This window comes from Salmo salar, chromosome 11 (assembly GCF_965601325.2).
Source record: "Salmo salar chromosome 11, fSalSal1, whole genome shotgun sequence".
Taxonomy (NCBI): domain Eukaryota; kingdom Metazoa; phylum Chordata; class Actinopteri; order Salmoniformes; family Salmonidae; genus Salmo; species Salmo salar.
In genome coordinates, this window is record NC_138301.1 from 114,973,835 (window position 1) to 114,994,113 (window position 20,279).

Consider the following 20,279-nt stretch of genomic DNA (forward strand, 5'->3'; position numbering starts at 1 on the left):
TGGAGCGTTTTACTTGGGCTCAAATCAGAGAAGAAAATAACACATATGTTGAAAGGAAGTACGTTTTTCAATCACGTGAAAAACTGTTTAATCCCTTCCCTGTATTCCAAATGAAGTCGATTCAATTGAGTGACGATAAAGTTTATGATAGCAGTGAGTTAACAAAATGGATATTATGGCTAAGTTAAGTGCAAAGCACACTGGTGTATCAGGGAGTGTAGCGATCTCATCCGATAGACGAGCAGACATACCCTGTACCCCTGTTAGTGGCTCTGATTGGCTGTAACTGGTATGTTGGGTGATATTGATTGACAGCACTTAGTGGGCGGGACTACAGGAAAACAGATTCTCCCATTTGAGAATATTGAAGGAGGGCTCCTTTTGGCACTAAATCTAGGATTTTTGATTTATTTTCTTAATGTTCAGAATTGGCCATTCTAAATTGATAAATGGGGCAGATCTGGCCCATGGGCCGCAAGTTGAATAGCCCTGCACTGGACCATTGCGTCTCTATGGTAACATGTTACTTGTATTAGCAGCTAATTAACCTTTGATTAATTAAGCTAACGAGGGTGAGATGGCAAATTACAAACAGTAATTGGTGGTTAATTAAAGGTAATGAATGCATTAGTGGTTTGTTTGGCCATATTCCCTAAGTGATGACCACATAATAAGATTCTGTTTCTATGGTAATGGCCCAATCTCCACGACTGTGCGTGTGTGTGTGTGTGTGTGTGTGTGTGTATGTGTCTAGATGTGCGTGTGTGTGTGTGTTTTTTTTTTAGATGTGTGTGTACTCACGTTGTACGTCTCCAGCTTGACTCTGTTGCGGAAGACGTGTGTGGTGAATATGACCTTCCGGAACACCTCGTCAAACGCTGCCTCATCCTGATGGACAGACAGGGGAAAGGTTCACAGTGTGTGTGTGTGCATGAGAGAGAGCGAGAGAGACAGTGTGTGTGTGCGTGCGTGTGTGTACGTCTCACCGTATCTTTAAGCTGGCCCAGAGTCTCTGCACTGTGACCCAGAATGCCCTCTGCTGTCTCATGGAAACATGTCACCCACTGGTTATCACTGAAGTCTGCTATGTTAGCCTGGAGAGGAGAGAGAGAGGGAGAGAGAGAGAGAGAGAGAGAGAGAGAGAGGGAGAAGTAGAGAGAGGGAGAAGTAGAGTGAGAGAGAGGGAGAAGTAGAGTGAGAGAGAGGGAGAAGTAGAGAGAGAGAGAGAGAGAGAGAGAGAGAGAGAGAGAGAGAGAGAGAGAGAGAGCGAAGGAGAGAGAGGGGGATGGAGAGAGGGAGAGATAGAGATTAGAGAGAGACACAGCATGAGTGTCGAGGTTGTTTCTATGTCGTGTAATTGCTCTTCAGTGTATGGTTTCAGTGTATATACCCTGAGTGTACAAAATATTAACAACACCTGCTCGTTCCATGACATAGACTGACCAGGTGAAAATTATAATCCCTTATTGATGTCACTTGTTAAATCCACTTCAGTCAGTGTAGATGAAGGGGAGGAGACAGGTTAAATAATATTGTTTAAGCCTTGAGACTATTGAGACATGGATTGTGTACGTGTGCCATTCAGAGATTGAATGGGAAAGACAAACACTTAAAACTTGTTAGTGCTAGGGTCCTTTTTTCTCAATTTCCGCCTGACTGATGTGTCCAAAGTAAACTGCCTGTAGCTCAGGCCCTGAAGCCAGGACATGCATATAATTGGTACCATTGGAAATAAAACACTTTGAAGTTTGTAGAAATGTTAAAATAATGTAGGAAACTATAACACAATAGATATGGAAGGAGAAAATCCAAAGAAAAACCAACCGGAATTTTGTTTTTTGAGAGCCCATGCTCTTCCAATGGAAAGTATAGGGAAATAATGAAATCTAGCTCCAGTATACAATTCTTATGGATTCCACAGGGTGTCAGTACTCTATGTTCAAGGTTTCAGGCTTGTTTCTTCCAAAACAAATGAGAAAGAACAGTTTTAGTACAAGGACACAGTCTTGGAAGGAAATTCGTGTTCGGGCGTGCGATGAAGACAAGACGCACCTGCTAAAATCGGTTTCCTATTGAACATACTTCTTTCAGTATGAAATATTATAGTTTGATTACATTTTAGGGTATCTGAGGAGTCAATAGAAATGTATTTTGACTTGTTTTAACAAAGTTAACGGAAGATTTTTGGATTCCTTTCTCTGCAAGTTGAACGAGTGGATTACTCAAAATTGATGGCGCCAACTAAACAGACTTTTTGGGATATAACGAAGGATTTTGTCTAACAAAACTTATAGCTGGGACCCTTCAGATGACAAATCAGAGAAGGTTTTTCAAAAAGTAAGTGAATATTTAATCGCTATTTGTGAATTTCTGAAACCTGTGCTGGTTGAAAAATATTTTGACATGGGGCGCCGTCCTCAAACAATCGCATGGCATGTTTTTGCTGTAATGGCTACTGGAAATCGGACAATGCAGTTAGATGAACAAGAATTTAAGGTTTCAACCGATATAAGACCCTTGTATCCACCTAAATGTTTAATATCCATAATTGTTATGATTATTTATTTGAATTGCGCGCCCTCCAGTTTCACCGGAAGTTGTCCCGCTAGCAGGACGCCTAGCCCTAAGATTAAGTGCCCTTTGAACAGGGTACAGTAGAAGGTGCCAGGTGAACCAGTTTGTGTCAAGAACTGCAATGCTGCTGTTTTTGTTTTACGCTCAACAGTTTCCCGTGTGCATCAAGAATGGTCCTCCACCCAAAGGACATCCAGCCAACTTGGCACAACTGTGGGAAGCATTGGAGTCAACATGGGCCAGCATTCCTGTCAAACGCTTTCGACACCTTGTAGAGTCAATTCCTCGACAATTTGAGGCTGTTCTGATGTTTTGTATAGTCAGTGTATGTCTGCCCTTTATGTGTGTCTGCACTGTGTGTGTGTGTGTGTGGGGGGGGGGGGGGGGGGGATGTTGTACTCACAGACAGCTTGAGGCAGTATTTGTAGTTAGGGAATTGTTTGTCACACTTCTCACAGTGGTAGAGTCATTTGGTTGTTCTATCACCTTCTTCTTACAGTCTGCAGAGGGACAGGCCTGGTACAGACAGCTTTCCTTACCACAAAGCAACACTGTGGCTACAGAGCTGAAATAATCCACGTGTAGAGAGGGAGAAGGGAGGGGGAGAGAGAAGAACAAACACCATTGTAAATACAACCCATATTTATGCTTATTTATTTGTTACAACACTGTATATATACATAATATGACATTTGTAATGTCTTTATTCTTTTGAAACTTCTGTATGTTAAATGTTTACTGTTCATTTTTATTGTTTATTTCACTTTTGTATATTATCTACCTCACTTGCTTTGGCAATGTTAACATATGTTTCCCATGCCAATAAAGCCACTTGAATTGAATTGAAAGGGAGAGAGAGAGAGATGGAGGGGGGGTGGAGGGGGGGGGGATGGATGGATGGGGGGTGGTAAGAGGGGAAAGAGGGAAAAAGAGGAGAGAAAATAGGACAACAAAAAGAGAGAGAGAGAGAGAGAGAGAGAGAGACAGAGAAGCAGAGAGAGACAGAGAGTGACAGTGAGTGACAGAGAGTGACAGTGAGAGACAGAGAGACAGAGAGTGACAGTGAGAGACCGAGAGACCGAGAGACCGAGAGAGACAGTGAGAGACCGAGTGACAGAGAGAGACAGAGAGAGACAGAGAGAGACAGAGAGAGACAGAGAGAGACAGAGAGAGACAGAGAGAGACAGAGAGAGACAGAGTGACAGAGAGTGACAGAGAGTGACAGAGAGAGACAGAGAGAGACAGAGTGACAGTGAGAGAGAGACAGAGAGACAGTGAGAGACAGAGAGAGACAGAGAGAGACCGAGAGAGACAGTGAGAGACAGAGAGACAAAGAGTGACAGTGAGAGACAGAGAGACACAGAGAGAGACAGAGAGAGACAGAGAGAGACCGAGAGAGACAGTGAGAGACAGAGAGAGAAAGCGAAACAGACAGAGAGAGAGAAACAGACAGAGAGAGAGACAGAAAGAGAGAGAGACAGAAAGAGAGAGAGGCACAGAGAGAGAGAGACAGAGAGAGGCACAGATAGCAACAGAGAGAGACAGATAGCGACAGAGAGAGACAGAGAGACACAGAGAAAGAGACAGAGAGACACAGAGAGAGACAGAGGCACAGAGAGAGACAGAGAGGCACAGAGAGACAGAGAGGCACAGAGAGCCAGAGAGAGATTCAGAAATAGACAGAGAGACACAGAGACAGAGACAAATACAGAGAGACACAGAGAGAAACACAGAGAGAGAGAGAGAGAGACAGACAGAAACACAGAGAGACAGAAAGAGACAGAGAGAGAATTGGTTGTAAATGTGTGAGATACAACAGGACAACATTTTCTGGAAATGGATTTCAATTTCAGCACAAGTCACACAAGCAGTCGAAAGCTAATGTAATTATAAAGCAGAAGCTTGTTAAATTATGTGTACGTGCCCCTGCAGTTGAAAGGGAATATGTGTGTACCCGCCTGTGTGTATGTGCGTATGTGTGTAAGGTTGGTATAATTTATGGCGTTATTAGCACCTAAGGCTTGAGCGAGGATTCAACAGCGGTAGAGACAGAAGATGGTAATTTAGCAGGATAAAGCCTATTCTCTCCTAGCTGCAAGACTGGCAGAGTAACATTACCACACAGTTAAATTCCAGAGACATGCCTGGCAGAGTAACACAACATTACCACACAGTTAAATACCAGAGACATGACTGGCAGAGTAACACAACATTACCACACAGTTAAATACCAGGGACATGACTGGCAGAGTAACACAACATTACCACACAGTTAAATACCAGGGACATGACTGGCAGAGTAACACAACATTACCACACAGTTAAATACCAGGGACATGACTGGCAGAGTAACACAACATTACCACACAGTTAAATACCAGGGACATGACTGGCAGAGTCACACATTACCACACAGTTAAATACCAGGGACATGACTGGCAGAGTAACACAACATTACCACACAGTTAAATACCAGGGACATGACTGGCAGAGTAACACAACATTACCCACAGTTAAATTCCAGGGACATGACTGGCAGAGTAACACAACATTACCACACAGTTAAATACCAGGGACATGACTGGCAGAGTAACACAACATTACCACACAGTTAAATACCAGGGACATGCCTGGCAGAGTAACACAACATTACCACACAGTTAAATACCAGGGACATGACTGGCAGAGAAACACAACATTACCACACAGTTAAATACCAGGGACATGACTGGCAGAGTAACACAACATTACCACACAGTTAAATACCAGGGACATGACTGGCAGAGTAACACAACATTACGACAGTTAAATTCCAGGGACATGACTGGCAGAGTAACACAACATTACCACACAGTTAAATACCAGGGACATGACTGGCAGAGTAACACAACATTACCACACAGTTAAATTCCAGGGACATGACTGGCAGAGTAACACAACATTACCACACAGTTAAATACCAGAGACATGCCTGGCAGAGTAACACAACATTACCACACAGTTAATACCAGGGACATGACTGGCAGAGTAACACAACATTACCACACAGTTAAATACCAGGGACATGACTGGCAGAGTAACACAACATTACCACACAGTTAAATTCCAGGGACATGCCTGGCAGAGTAACACAACATTACCACACAGTTAAATACCAGGGACATGACTGGCAGAGTAACACAACATTACCACACAGTTAAATACCAGGGACATGACTGGCAGAGTAACACAACATTACCACACAGTTAAATACCAGGGACATGACTGGCAGAGTAACACAACATTACCACACAGTTAAATACCAGGGACATGACTGGCAGAGAAACACAACATTACCACACAGTTAAATACCAGGGACATGCCTGGCAGAGTAACACAACATTACCACACAGTTAAATACCAGGGACATGCCTGGCAGAGTAACACAACATTACCACACAGTTAAATACCAGGGACATGCCTGGCAGAGTAACACAACATTACCACAGTTAATTACCAGGGACATGACTGGCAGAGAAACACAACATTACCACACAGTTAAATACCAGGGACATGACTGGCAGAGTAACATTACCACACAGTTAAATACCAGAGACATGCCTGGCAGAGTAACACAACATTACCACACAGTTAATTACCAGGGACATGACTGGCAGAGTAACACAACATTACCACACAGTTAAATACCAGAGACATGCCTGGCAGAGTAACACAACATTACCACACAGTTAATTACCAGGGACATGCCTGGCAGAGTAACACAACATTACCACACAGTTAAATACCAGGGACATGCCTGGCAGAGTAACACAACATTACCACACAGTTAAATACCAGAGACATGCCTGGCAGAGTAACACAACATTACCACACAGTTAAATACCAGGGACATGACTGGCAGAGTAACACAACATTACCACACAGTTAAATACCAGGGACATGACTGGCAGAGAAACACAACATTACCACACAGTTAAATACCAGGGACATGCCTGGCAGAGTAACACAACATTACCACACAGTTAAATACCAGGGACATGCCTGGCAGAGTAACACAACATTACCACAGTTAATTACCAGGGACATGACTGGCAGAGAAACACAACATTACCACACAGTTAAATACCAGGGACATGACTGGCAGAGTAACATTACCACACAGTTAAATACCAGAGACATGCCTGGCAGAGTAACACAACATTACCACACAGTTAAATACCAGGGACATGACTGGCAGAGTAACACAACATTACCACACAGTTAAATACCAGTGACATGACTGGCAGAGTAACACAACATTACCACACAGTTAAATACCAGAGACATGCCTGGCAGAGTAACACAACATTACCACACAGTTAATTACCAGGGACATGCCTGGCAGAGTAACACAACATTACCACACAGTTAAATACCAGGGACATGCCTGGCAGAGTAACACAACATTACCACACAGTTAAATACCAGGGACATGACTGGCAGAGTAACACAACATTACCACACAGTTAAATACCAGGGACATGACTGGCAGAGTAACACAACATTACCACACAGTTAAATACCAGAGACATGCCTGGCAGAGTAACACAACATTACCACACAGTTAAATACCAGGGACATGACTGGCAGAGTAACACAACATTACCACACAGTTAAATACCAGGGACATGACTGGCAGAGTAACACAACATTACCACACAGTTAAATACCAGGGACATGACTGGCAGAGTAACACAACATTACCACACAGTTAAATACCAGAGACATGACTGGCAGAGTAACACAACTTTACCACACAGTTAATACCAGGGACATGCCTGGCAGAGTAACACAACATTACCACACAGTTAATACCAGGGACATGCCTGGCAGAGTAACACAACATTACCACACAGTTAATACCAGGGACATGACTGGCAGAGTAACACAACATTACCACACAGTTAAATACCAGGGACATGACTGGCAGAGTAACACAACATTACCACACAGTTAAATACCAGAGACATGACTGGCAGAGTAACACAACTTTACCACACAGTTAATACCAGGGACATGCCTGGCAGAGTAACACAACATTACCACACAGTTAAATACCAGGGACATGCCTGGCAGAGTAACACAACATTACCACACAGTTAAATACCAGAGACATGACTGGCAGAGTAACACAACTTTACCACACAGTTAATACCAGGGACATGCCTGGCAGAGTAACACAACATTACCACACAGTTAAATACCAGACAGGAAAGTCAGGATAACAGTAAGTCAGTCAGGGGCAGGTACACACAAATGTGCTTTCTTTCTTTCTTTCTTTCTTTCTTTCTTTCTTTCTTTCTTTCTTTCTTTCTTTCTTTCTTTCTTTCTTTCTTTCTTTCTTTCTTTCTTTCTTTCTTTCTTTCTTTCTTTCTTTCATGTACGCACTTACTGTACACACACACACACACACACACACACACACACACACACACACACACACACACACACACACACACACACACACACACACACACACACACACACAGAAAGACAGCATGCAACATTGAGACTAAACTAAATAGGTGGGACCAGTACTTACAGTTTACAGGTGTTTGATATCTCTAAGTGTCACTATAATTATCCTGTGTGGACACAACTGAAGGAAGAGACTACTACTGCTGGAAACAACTACCGCTGGAGACAAGTACTGCTGGAGACAAGTACTGCAGGAAGAGACAAGTACTGCAGGAAGAGACAAGTACTGCTGGAGACAAGTACTGTAGGAAGAGACAAATATTGTAGGAAGAGACAACTACTGTAGAAAGAGCCAAGTACTGTAGGAAGAGACAAGTACTGTAGGAAGAGACAACTACTTGTCATGTCTTTGGCTATGCCGGATTAGGTGATATGACATGCTATTCTATGAAATCATTTCTCTGTAATTAATATTACCTGATTGAACTAATCATGTAAATGTAATTAACTACAAAGTCGGGGCACCACAAAATAATGTTTATAGAGCTGTTATCTTCTGAATAAACTCTTAAAGACCTGGTAATCTTTTATATCAATAGCAGTCAATTCTTAATTGTCACCTTATTCAGTCTCATCTGAAGTCATAGAATTCTTGGTTATCTTCACGAACCCTGGCTAACAAGTTGAATGAGCAACACAAAATTTGGTTTAATTATTTATTTACTAAATACCTAAACAATCACTCAGAATTACACATACACAGGATGGGTCATACATTGATTACTAATTCTGTCATAAAAGAAACCGTTCCTAGCGGACGGAACCGATATGACAGCTGGTTACACAAAGGGGGTTGGGTTTTGAATGAAAGCGGGGGAAGACTGAGGAACAAAGGAATAAGGGTCTATGATCGGACCTTGTGAAGCTATGCTATCGTAAATACAGAATCTTATGCATTCTAAATAACCGCCCATTTGGAAAAGGAAAATGCAAGAAATATTTACTCTGAGCGGTGCTTCAATAGGTTGGTCGTAGATGGAAGGCCTTGTTGCCCCACAGAGATCTCCCTTGTACTTTGAAGAATATGTCTTGTGGTAGGACGGATACGTTGTCATACCGTCGTGTGTTTGGTAGAAGAGATACGTCTTCCGTCCTTTCCTAGGCCTCGTCTACAACTGCTGCTGCTCACTCAACGGCTAGGAGGTATCACTTCTTTAGTGAGAGTTCAAAGTTCATACCAAGTTGCCATACTTTAAGCTCACGCTGAAGTTGGCTTAGTTCTGTAGTTTTATATTAGCCCTTTTAACGTCTGGACCGTCGTCCTCATGTCCTCGGGAACCCAAATGTTACATTTTTGTAAAGGCCTTATGTATTAGGGAGAGAAGGGCGTGTTTGATAGTTCACAACCAATGTCTGTTCACATGGGCGGGGCCACTGAGTTGAGCCTAGTTCACTTATGAAAACCAATTCTATCATTTAGAAGCTAAAATGTAATTTCATCTGTTCACAAATAGTTTAATATTTAAACATTTAAATTCCACAACAATTCCATGTGAATAACTATAATGTGTAGACTTTCCAAGATACAGTTTCTGTCATCCTATCATCAGTAATAATTTCTCAGATGTCAACTGATCTGATATCATATTCTTTAAGTACCAACACATATTTTCAACTGGTTGGATTACCGAAATATGGTTCTGTTCACCACCCTTTTGATGTTAACCTGATATGGATAGGGGGCAGTATTTTCACGGCCGGATGAAAAAACGTACCCGATTTAAACTGGTTACTACTCTTGCCCAGAAACGAGAATATGCATATTATTAGTAGATTTGGATAGAAAACACTCTGAAGGTTCTAAAACTGTTTGAATGGTGTCTGTGAGTATAACAGAACTCATATGGCAGGCAAAAACCTGAGAAAAATTCAACCAGGAAGTGTAGGATCTGAGAAATGTAGTTCTTCTTTCTAGTCCCTTTCGAAACTACAGTATCTGTGCTGTCACGTTGCACTTTCTAAGGCTTCCATTGGCTGTCTAAAGCCTTCAGAAAGTGTTTTGAGCATTCCCCTGTCACTGGGCAGAGTATAGTAGCTTAGTTTCTGAGTGGTCTGCCTGGGGACAAAGAGATTGGATATGCGCGTTCCAGCGAGCACGCTGTTTTTTCTTTTCCTCCTTGAATGAATACACTATTGTCCGGTTGGAAAATTATCGCAATTTTACGTTAAAAATACCATAAAAATTGATTTTAAACAGTGTTTGACATGCTTCTAAGTACGGTAATGAAACATCTTGACTTTTTGTGTCTCAAAATGCGCTCGCGCGTTACCCTTTGGATAGTGACCTGAACGCACGAACAAAACTGAGGTATTTGGACATAACTATGTATTATTTCGAACAAAAACAACATTTCTTGTGGAAGTAGCAGTCCTGGGAGTGCATTCTGACGAAAATCAGCAAAGGTAATACAATATTTCTAATACTAATTCTAAGTTTAGTTTGCCCCGAACTTGGCGGGTGTCTGAATAGCTCGCCGTGATGGCGAGCTATGTACTCAGAATATTGAAAAATGTGCTTTCGCCGAAAAGCTATTTTAAAATCTGACACAGCGATTGCATAAAGGAGTTCTGTATCTATAATTCTTCAAATAATTGTTATGTATTTTGTCAACGTTTATGATGAGTATCTCTGTAAATTCACCGGAAGTTTTTGGTGGGAATACATTTTCTGAACAACATGCGCCAAAAGCTGTTTTTGGATATAAATATGAACTTGATTGAACAAAACATACATGTATTGTATAACATAATGTCCTAGGAGTGTCATCTGATGAAGATCAAAGGTTAGTGCTTCATTTTGCTGTGTTTTGGGTTTTATTGACATATATGCTTGCTTGGAAAATGGCTGTGTGATTATTTTTGTCTATGTACTCTCCTAACATAATCTAATGTTTTGCTTTCGCTGTAAAGCCTTTTTGAAATCGGACAATGTGGATGGATTCAGGAGAGGTTTATCTTTCAAATGGTGTAAAATAGTCGTATGTTTGAAAAATTTAAATTATTGGATTTTTGAGGTTTTTGTATTTCACACCATGTGATCCCATTGGCTGTTGGCTAGGGGTTCTGCTGGCGGAACGCCTAGATGTAAGATTAACAGACTCTCTCTATGTTAACAAAGAGCTTTCCAAGAGTCACATCTATAGAGTAGAGAGAGGAAAGAGGGAAAGGTATTTATGGGGGTCATAAACCTCACCAACAGGCCAACATCATGACATACTGTAGAAAGAAACAAGTACTGAAGGAAGAGACAAGTACTGCTGGAGACAAGTACTGTAGGAAGAGACAAGTACTGTAGGAAGAGACAAGTACTGTAGAAAGAGACCAGTACTGAAGGAAGAGACATGTACTGTAGAAGGAGACAGCTACTGTAGAAAGAGACAACAACTAAAGGAAAAGGCAAGTACTGCTGGAGACAAGTACTGTAGGAAGAGACAACTACTGTAGGAAGAGACCACTACTGTAAAAAGAGACAAGTACTGAAGGAAGAGACAAGTACTGCTGGAGACAAGTACTGCTGGAGACAAGTACTGTAGGAAAAGACAACTACTACAGGAAGAGACAACTACTGTAAAAAGAGACAAGTACTGAAGGAAGAGACAAGTACTGAAGGAAGAGACAAGTACTGCTGGAGATAAGTACTGTAGGAAGAGACAAGTACTACAGGAAGAGACAACTACTGTAAAAAGAGACAAGTACTGTATAAAGAGACCAGTACTGAAGGAAGAGACAAGTACTGTATAAAGAGACCAGTACTGAAGGAAGAGACAAGTACTGTATAAAGAGACCAGTACTGAAGGAAGAGACATGTACAGTAGAAAGAGACAAGTACTGAAGGAAGAGACATGCACTGCTGGAGACAACTACTGAAGGAAGAGACAAGTACTGTAGGAAGAGACAAGTACTGCTGGAGACAAGTACTGAAGGAAAAGACAAGTACTCTGGAGACAACTACTGAAGGAAGAGACAAGTACTATAGGAAGAGACAATTACTGTAGAAAGAGACAAGTACTGTAGAAGGAGACAAGTACTGCTGGAGACAACTACTGAAGGAAGAGACATGTACTGCTGGAGACAACTACTGAAGGAAGAGACATGTACTGCTGGAGACAACTACTGAAGGAAGAGACAAGTAATGTAGGAAGAGACAAGTACTCTAGGAAGAGAAAGTGTGTGTGTGTGTGTGTGTGTGTGTGTGTGTGTGTGTGTGTGTGTGTGTGTGTGTGTGTGTGTGTGTGTACCTACTCAAGCATTCGAGAGTATGTCCCAGAGAAGTTGATGTCCATTGTCACTTTGACCTTTACAGAACACAACATGTTACCATCAGGTTCAACGACCTTTGACCTATATGGGACACACCACATTACAGTAGGGCTCAACAAGCTTTGAATTCTGACCCCTGCAGGCAACAGTGACTCAGACCCAAATCATCTGTCCCAGGTTGTATCCAAAATGGCCCCCTTTATATATCCCTTGTCCCAATAGGGCGTCAAATGGGGCCCTGGTCAATGTAGAGCACTATATAGGGAATAGGATGATATTTGGGACGCATCCCTAGACATCACTGCTCCTTCCCAGAACCCTAATGAGACTAACAAGAGAGTTAACGACAAAGTCTAATTAGTGGCATTCCCCCCAGCTTTACCGACGTCCCAAACCACTCTACCCTCTGCCTTCCTGGAGTCATTACCCTCCCAGAACTCTGATCCCACGCCTCCTACCAACCTCCGCCTTCCTGGAGTCATCACGCTCCCAGAACTCTGATCCCACGCCTCCTACCACCCTCCGCCTTCCTGGAGTCATCACGCTCCCAGAACTCTGATCCCACGCCTCCTACCAACCTCCGCCTTCCTGGAGTCATCACGCTCCCAGAACTCTGATCCCACGCCTCCTACCAACCTCCGCCTTCCTGGAGTCATCACGCTCCCAGAACTCTGATCCCACGCCTCCTACCACCCTCTGCCTTCCTGGAGTCATCATGATCCCAGAACTCTGATCCCACGCCTCCTACCAACCTTCGCCTTCCTGGAGTCATTACGCTCCCATAACTCTGACCCACGCCTCCTACCACCCTCTGCCTTCCTGGAGTCATCATGATCCCAGAACTCTGATCCCACGCCTCCTACCACCCTCCGCCTTCCTGGAGTCATCATGATCCCAGAACTCTGATCCCACACCTACTACCACCCTCCGCCTTCCTGGAGTCATCATGATCCCAGAACTCTGATCCCACGCCTCCTACCACCCTCCGCCTTCCTGGAGTCATCATGATCCCAGAACTCTGATCCCACGCCTACTACCACCCTCCGCCTTCCAGGAGTCATCACGCTCCCAGATTTCTGATTCAGAATTACATAATGGTAGAAATTTATGATGTTGGAATCTCAGAATTGGTAGGTCGGAATGAAAGAATGTCAGAGCAGGAAATAACAGAATAAGAGAGGTTGAGAATGTGATATGGGACAGAGGGAGAGAGAAATGGAGAGTTTGAGAGATGGATAGATTTTGAAGAGAGAGATGAGGTTAGATGTCTGTCTATCTATCTAGACGTTCCGCTAGCGGAACACCTGCTCCAATATCCAATGATGGGCGAAAATCCGAAAACTTCCATTTTTCAAACATATGACTATTTTACACCATTTTAAAGACAAGACTCTCCTTTATCTAACCACACTGTCCGATTTCAAAAAGGCTTTACAGCGAAAGCAAAACATTAGATTATGTCAGCAGAGTACCCAGCCAGAAATAATCAGACACCCATTTTTCAAGCTAGCATATAATGTCACAAAAAACAAAACCACAGCTAAATGCAGCACTAACCTTTGATGATATTCATCAGATGACACTCCTAAGACATTATGCATGTTTTGTTCAATCAAGTTCATATTTATATCAAAAACCAGCTTTTTACATTAGCATGTGACGTTCAGAACTAGCATACCCACCGCAAACTTCCGGTGAATTTACTAAATTACTCACGATAAACGTTCACAAAAAACATAACAATTATTTTAAGAATTATAGATACAGAACTCCTTTATGCAATCGCGGTGTCAGATTTTAAAATAGCTTTCGGTGAAAGCACATTTTGCAATATTCTGAGTAGATAGCTCGCCATCACGGGCTAGCTATTTTGACACCCACCAAGTTTGGTACTCACCAAACTCAGATTTACTATAAGAAAAATTGGATTACCTTTGCTGTTCTTCGTCAGAATGCACTCCCAGGACTTCTACTTCAATAACAAATGTTGGTTTGGTTCCAAATAATCCATAGTTATATCCAAATAGCGGCGTTTTGTTATGCGATTTTTCTCGTAAAAAAGCGATAATATTCCGACCGGGAGTCGTTGTTTTCGTTCAAAGACTGAAAATTTAAACATGGAGTCGTCTCGTGCATGCGTGCACCAGTCTCATTGTTCTCAGATCGACCACTTACCAAATGCGCTAATGATTTTCAGCCATGGCCTGCAAAGTCATCATTCAACGTTCTGGCGCCTTCTGAGAGCCTATGGGAGCGTTAGAAAATGTCACGTTACAGCAGAGATCCCCTGTTTTGGATAGAGATGATCAAGAAGGCCAAGAAATGGTCAGAGAGGGCGCTTCCTGTTTGGAATCTTCTCAGGTTTTGGCCTGCCAAATGAGTTCTGTTATACTCACAGACACCATTCAAACAGTTTTAGAAACTTTGGAGTGTTTTCTATCCAAAGCTAATAATTATATGCATATTCTAGTTTCTGGGCAGGAGTAATAATCAGATTAAATCGGGTACGTTTTTTATCCAGCCGTGAAAATACTGCCCCCTATCCATAAAAAGTTAATCCCCCTTTGTAGCCTTCTCTTTTTTTCCCTCCCTCCCTCTTTCCCTTTCTTCCTCTCTAGCCTGCTCTCCTTCTGTAGTTCTCAGTGTACAGAGTCCCTCCCTCTTTCCCTTTCTTCCTCTCTGGCCTGCTCTCCTTCTGTAGTTCTCAGTGTACAGAGTCCCTCCCTCTTTCCCTTTCTTCCTCTCTGGCCTGCTCTCCTTCTGTAGTTCTCAGTGTACAGAGTCCCTCCCTCTTTCCCTTTCTTCCTCTCTGGCCTGCTCTCCTTCTGTAGTTCTCAGTGTACAGAGTCCCTCCCTCTTTCCCTTTCTTCCTCTCTGGCCTGCTCTCCTTCTGTAGTTCTCAGTGTACAGAGTCCCTCCCTCTTTCCCTTTCTTCCTCTCTGGCCTGCTCTCCTTCTGTAGTTCTCAGTGTACAGAGTCCCTCAGGAAGTCTTAACCCGGAAACCACCAAGGAAAACCTACACACACACCTGCAGATAAATACTAGAGCTGGGACGATAAACCGAAAATTACCAACACCGACAATGCCTCCCTCTTACCGAAGCATTTTGCTTAATTTGGTTATTATTTTGTGATTTTGCTATACAACATTTCTGTAGATCAGGGCTCTCCAACCCTGTTCCTGGAGAGCTACCCTCCTGTAGGTTTTAACTCCAACCCTGTTCCCGGAGAGCTACCCTCCTGTAGGATTTAACTCCAACCCTAATCTAGCGCACCTGATTCTAATAATTAGCATGGTTGATAAACTGAATAAGATTAGTTAGGTTGGAATGAAAACCTACAGGATGGGAGCTCTCCAGGAACAGGCTTGGAGTTAATTCCTACTGGAGGGTGGCTCTCCAGGAACAGGGTTGATGTGAAAACCTACAGGAGGGTAGCTCTCCAGGAATAGGGTTGGAGTTAAAACCTACAGGAGGGTGGCTCTCCAAGAACAAGATTGGAGAGCCCTGGTCAACAGTAATAGCCTATGTTTCATGTTGATTCCTGCAATTAAAGTATCTTCCTGTCCCGGTTGGCTGCTGACTCTTACTCCCTCTCCCCACGGTGCACACGGTGGAGGGACAGATGAATTCTGAGAAGCACAAGCAAAATACTGTTTTGAAAGCAACTACTGTTGTTATGGTTATCGAGAGCAGAGTGACAGCTTTCTGTGAGTGTATCACGCGTTTCTCCCCTGTTAGTATGGACTTCATGGCACCACTTTACAACCAGAGCAGATTGTAGTTAGTATGGTTCTGATGCACCTGCATAGTGGAGTCGAGCGGAGCGCGCCATTTGCATTGAAGAGGCCTACATCAAGTAGCCTAGGCCTAAAACTGGAACGTTTTTATTGGACATTAGCCTATATGGTTACCTAGCAACAATATCATGTTTAGAGTTAGCAATCTAGCTAAGTGTTTTGAGCTCCCACTTCCTCAGCTGGTGAATACTACAGCCTATTGGCCGTTATGAACAAAGATGTGGGCAAATTCTCTGAAGAACCAAAAGTACATCTGATAACAGGTTGCACATCAAAATATCAATCATGCGTTTCCTGTAGATGTTAGATGAAATAGCTTCCTGTTTTAATCATAGGCTACTACCTCAGCTGTCTAACCTGTCTAGAGCTCTGCCGCTAATGTAAAGTAACTGTCCATAAAAATAAAAAAACACACACACAGAAGCACACACACACTCAGTCACGACACACCGTAACCTTGGGGGTAGAGTGTTTTGGATGAAAGCAGAATGCTGAATTTGATTATTTGTAAGTAAAACCCTGTAATTGGAATTCCCCTATTACCAGTATAGCTGCTGTGTGAATATGTGTGTGTGTGTTTGTACGTATCCGGCTGTGTGTCGATGTGGGTGTACTACTGCTGTGTGTGATGAACAACCTTCCCAACCCTATACATTCACTGAAGGGCGAGAAAGAGAGCTAGAGAGCGAGAGAGAGACAGAAAGAGAGCGAGAGAGAGACATAGAGAGAAAAGCAGTGACAGAGGGAAAGAGAGAGAGAGAGAGAAAAAGACAGAGGGAAGGAGGGAGGGAGGGAGGGAAAGAAAGAGAGAGAGAAAGGGAGGGAGAGAGGGAGGGAGGGAAAGACAGAGAGAGAGAGAGAGGGCAAGAGAGAGAGAGAGGGCGAGAGAGAGAGAGAGAGGGCGAGAGAGAGAGAGAGGGCGAGAGAGAGAGAGAGAGAGGGCGAGAGAGAGAGAGGGCGAGAGAGGGCGAGAGAGGAGAGAGGGCGAGAGAGAGAGAGAGAGAGAGGGCGAGAGAGGGTGAGAGAGAGAGAGGGCGAGAGAGAGAGAGGGCGAGAGAGAGAGAGGGCGAGAGAGGGCAAGGGCGAGAGAGAGCGAGAAAGGGCGAGGGCGAGAGAGAGCGAGAGAGAGAGCGAGAGAGAGAGCGAGAGAGAGAGAGGGCGAGAGAGAGAGAGGGCGAGAGAGAGAGAGGGCGAGAGAGAGAGAGAGCGAGAAAGAGAGAGAGAGAGGGCGAGAGAGGGCGAGAAAGGGCGAGAGAGAGGGCGAGAGAGAGAGAAAGAGGGCGAGAGAGAGAGGGTGAGAGAGAGAAAGAGGGCGAGAGAGAGAGGGTGAGAGAGAGAGAGGGCGAGAGAGAGAGAGAGAGAGAGAGAGAGAGAGAGAGAGAGAGAGGGCGAGAGAGAGAGAGAGGGTGAGAGAGAGAGAGAGAGAGAGGGCGAGAGAGAGAGAGAGAGGGCGAGGGCGAGAGAGGGCGAGAGAGGGCAAGGGCGAGAGAGAGAGAGCAAGAGGGCGAGGGAGCGAGAGAGGGCGAGAGAGGGCGAGAGAGGGCGAGAGGGGGCGAGAGAGGGCGAGAGAGGGCGAGAGAGAGAGAGGAGCGAGCGAGAGAGAGAGGGAGAGAGAGAGAGAGAGAGAGAGAGAGAGAGAGAGAGAGAGAGAGAGAATAGCCTTGCTATTGAGAAAGCTATGTAGGCAGACCTGGCTCTCAAGAGAAGACAGGCTGTGTGCACATTGCCCACAAAATGAGTAGGAAACTGAGCTGCACTTCCTAACCTCCTGACAAATATATGACCATATTGGAGACACATATTTCTCTCAGAATACACAGGCCCACAAAGAATTTGATAAACAAACCTGAATTTGATCAACTCTATTGGATGAAATACCACAGTGTGCCATCACAGCAGCAAGACTTGTGACCTGTTGCCACAAGAAAAGCAGTGAAGAACAAACACCATTGTAAATACAACCCATATTTATGTTTATTTATGTTCCCTTTGTACTTTAACTGTTTGCACATCGTTACAACACTGTATATATAACTTAATATGACATTTGAAATGTCTTTATTCTTTTGCGAGTGTAATGTTTACTGTTAATTTGTATTGTTTATTTATTATTTACTTCACACTTTGGCAATGTTAACATATGTTTCCCTTGCCAATAAAGCCCTTAAATGAAATGTTGAGAGAGAGAGAGAACGAGAGAGAGAGAGAGAGAGAGAGAGAGTGTCTGGTCTTCTATTAATTACGCTCACCTGTCTGCTCTCTCCTTAATCTCTCTTAATCTCCCCTCCTTCTTTTTCACTCTCTCCCTTTCCTATCTCTCAACAATACAATCACTCTCTACTCCACCTCTCTTTCTCTCTCCTTCAGTTGTTTCTTCTTTCTTTTCAAGCGGCCTCATTTCCTATCTTCTTGACATATGGTTTATTCTTTCTCTGCTTCAATTTATTCTCTCTCGCTCTCATTCTCCCTCCTCTCTCCATCACTAGAGGAGTTAGTACAGCCCCCTAGGCTCTTCCTCTGTGTCAGCCCCGTAATTAGAACTTTTTTATTAGAAACTAAAATGAATAAAAATGTGCTTACGGCTTTTCTCCCCCCCCCCCTCCTCCCAAAAGGTTAAGCTGATTATATTCATTTAATTCAGAAGTTTGAAAGTTTGGAGTGACACACCATCAAGCTATTCATAGATGTTGAGAAAGGGACAGTCCTAACTGGAGATCTGCATGTGTAACTCAAATTCATGCAAAAGATCCCCCACTGGCATTGATGCATTATTTAGGCAAAATTCTGAGTTCTGGGTGTATCTCAAGTTCAGGGCAAAGTTAAAACCTGTTAGGGCTAGGGGGCAGTATTTGCACGGCTGGATAAAAAAATGTACCCGATTTAATCTGGTTACTAATCCTACCCAGTAACTAGAATATGCATATACTTATTATATATGGATAGAAAACACCCTAAAGTTTCTAAAACTGTTTGAATGGTGTCTGTGAGTATAACAGAACTCATTTGGCAGGCAAAACCCTGAGACATTTTCTGACAGGAAGTGGATACCTGATATGTTGTATTACCTTTAAACCTATGCCATTGAAAAACACAGGGGCTGAGGAATATTTTGGCACTTCCTATTGCTTCCACTAGATGTCACCAGCCTTTACAAAGTGTTTTGAGTCTTCTGGAGGGAGATCTGACCGAACAAGAGCCATGGAACGATGATGGCCCATTAGACACCTGGCGCGCGAGTTCATGTTGGGTACCCTCGTTCCAATACGTTATAAAAGAGAATGCATTCGTCCACCTTGAATATTATTCATGTTCTGGTTAAAAAAGGCCCTAATGATTTATGCTATACAACGTTTGACATGTTTGAACGAACGTAAATATATTTTTTCCCCTCGTTCATGAAGTGAAGTCCGGCGGGCTTAGATCATGTGCTAACAAGACGGAGATTTTTGGACATAAATGATGAGCTTTTTTGAACAAAACTACATTCGTTATGGACCTGTGATACCTGGAAGTGACATCTGATGAAGAGAATCAAAGGTAATGGATTATTTACATAGTATTTTCGATTTTAGATCTCCCCAACATGGCGGCTAGTCTGTATCGCAACGCGTATTTTTCTGGGCGCAGTGCTCAGATTATTGCAAAGTGTGATTTCCCAGTAAGGTTATTTTTAAATCTGGCAAGTTGATTGCGTTCAAGAGATGTAAATCTATAATTCTTTAAATGACAATATAATATTTTACCAATGTTTTCTAATTTTAATTATTTAATTTGTGGTGCTGACTTGACTGCCGGTTATTGGAGGGAAACGATTTCCTCAACATCAATGCCATAGTAAAACGCTGTTTTTGGATATAAATATGAACTTGATAGAACTAAAAATGCATGCATTGTCTAACACAATGTCCTAGGAGTGTCATCTGTTGGAGATTGTAAAAGGTTAGTGCATCATTTTAGCTGATTTTATGGTTTTGGTGACGCCTGTCTTTGAATTGGCACAACATTACACACAACTCTTGTAAATGTACTGTCCTAACATACTCTAAATTTATGCTTTCGCCGTAAAACCTTTTTGAAATCGTAAAACGTGGTTAGATTACGGAGATGTTTATCTTTCAAAGGGTGTAAA

General features: G+C 43.0%; 1 protein-coding gene across 1 annotated transcript in view; it reads right to left on the reverse strand.

The window, feature by feature from the left end:
- LOC106592337 (replication protein A 70 kDa DNA-binding subunit) overlaps positions 1 to 20,279 on the reverse strand; it is a 73,484-nt gene that overhangs the window by 9,034 nt on the left and 44,171 nt on the right. Inside the window, exons 9-11 of the mRNA XM_082957580.1 lie at positions 2,978 to 3,139; positions 987 to 1,094; positions 802 to 888 (exon numbers count right to left, since the gene is read on the reverse strand). Coding sequence (XP_082813706.1) covers positions 3,110 to 3,139 — 30 coding nt within the window. The 3' untranslated portion in view covers positions 802 to 888; positions 987 to 1,094; positions 2,978 to 3,109. The remainder of the gene's footprint in view (positions 1 to 801; positions 889 to 986; positions 1,095 to 2,977; positions 3,140 to 20,279) is intronic.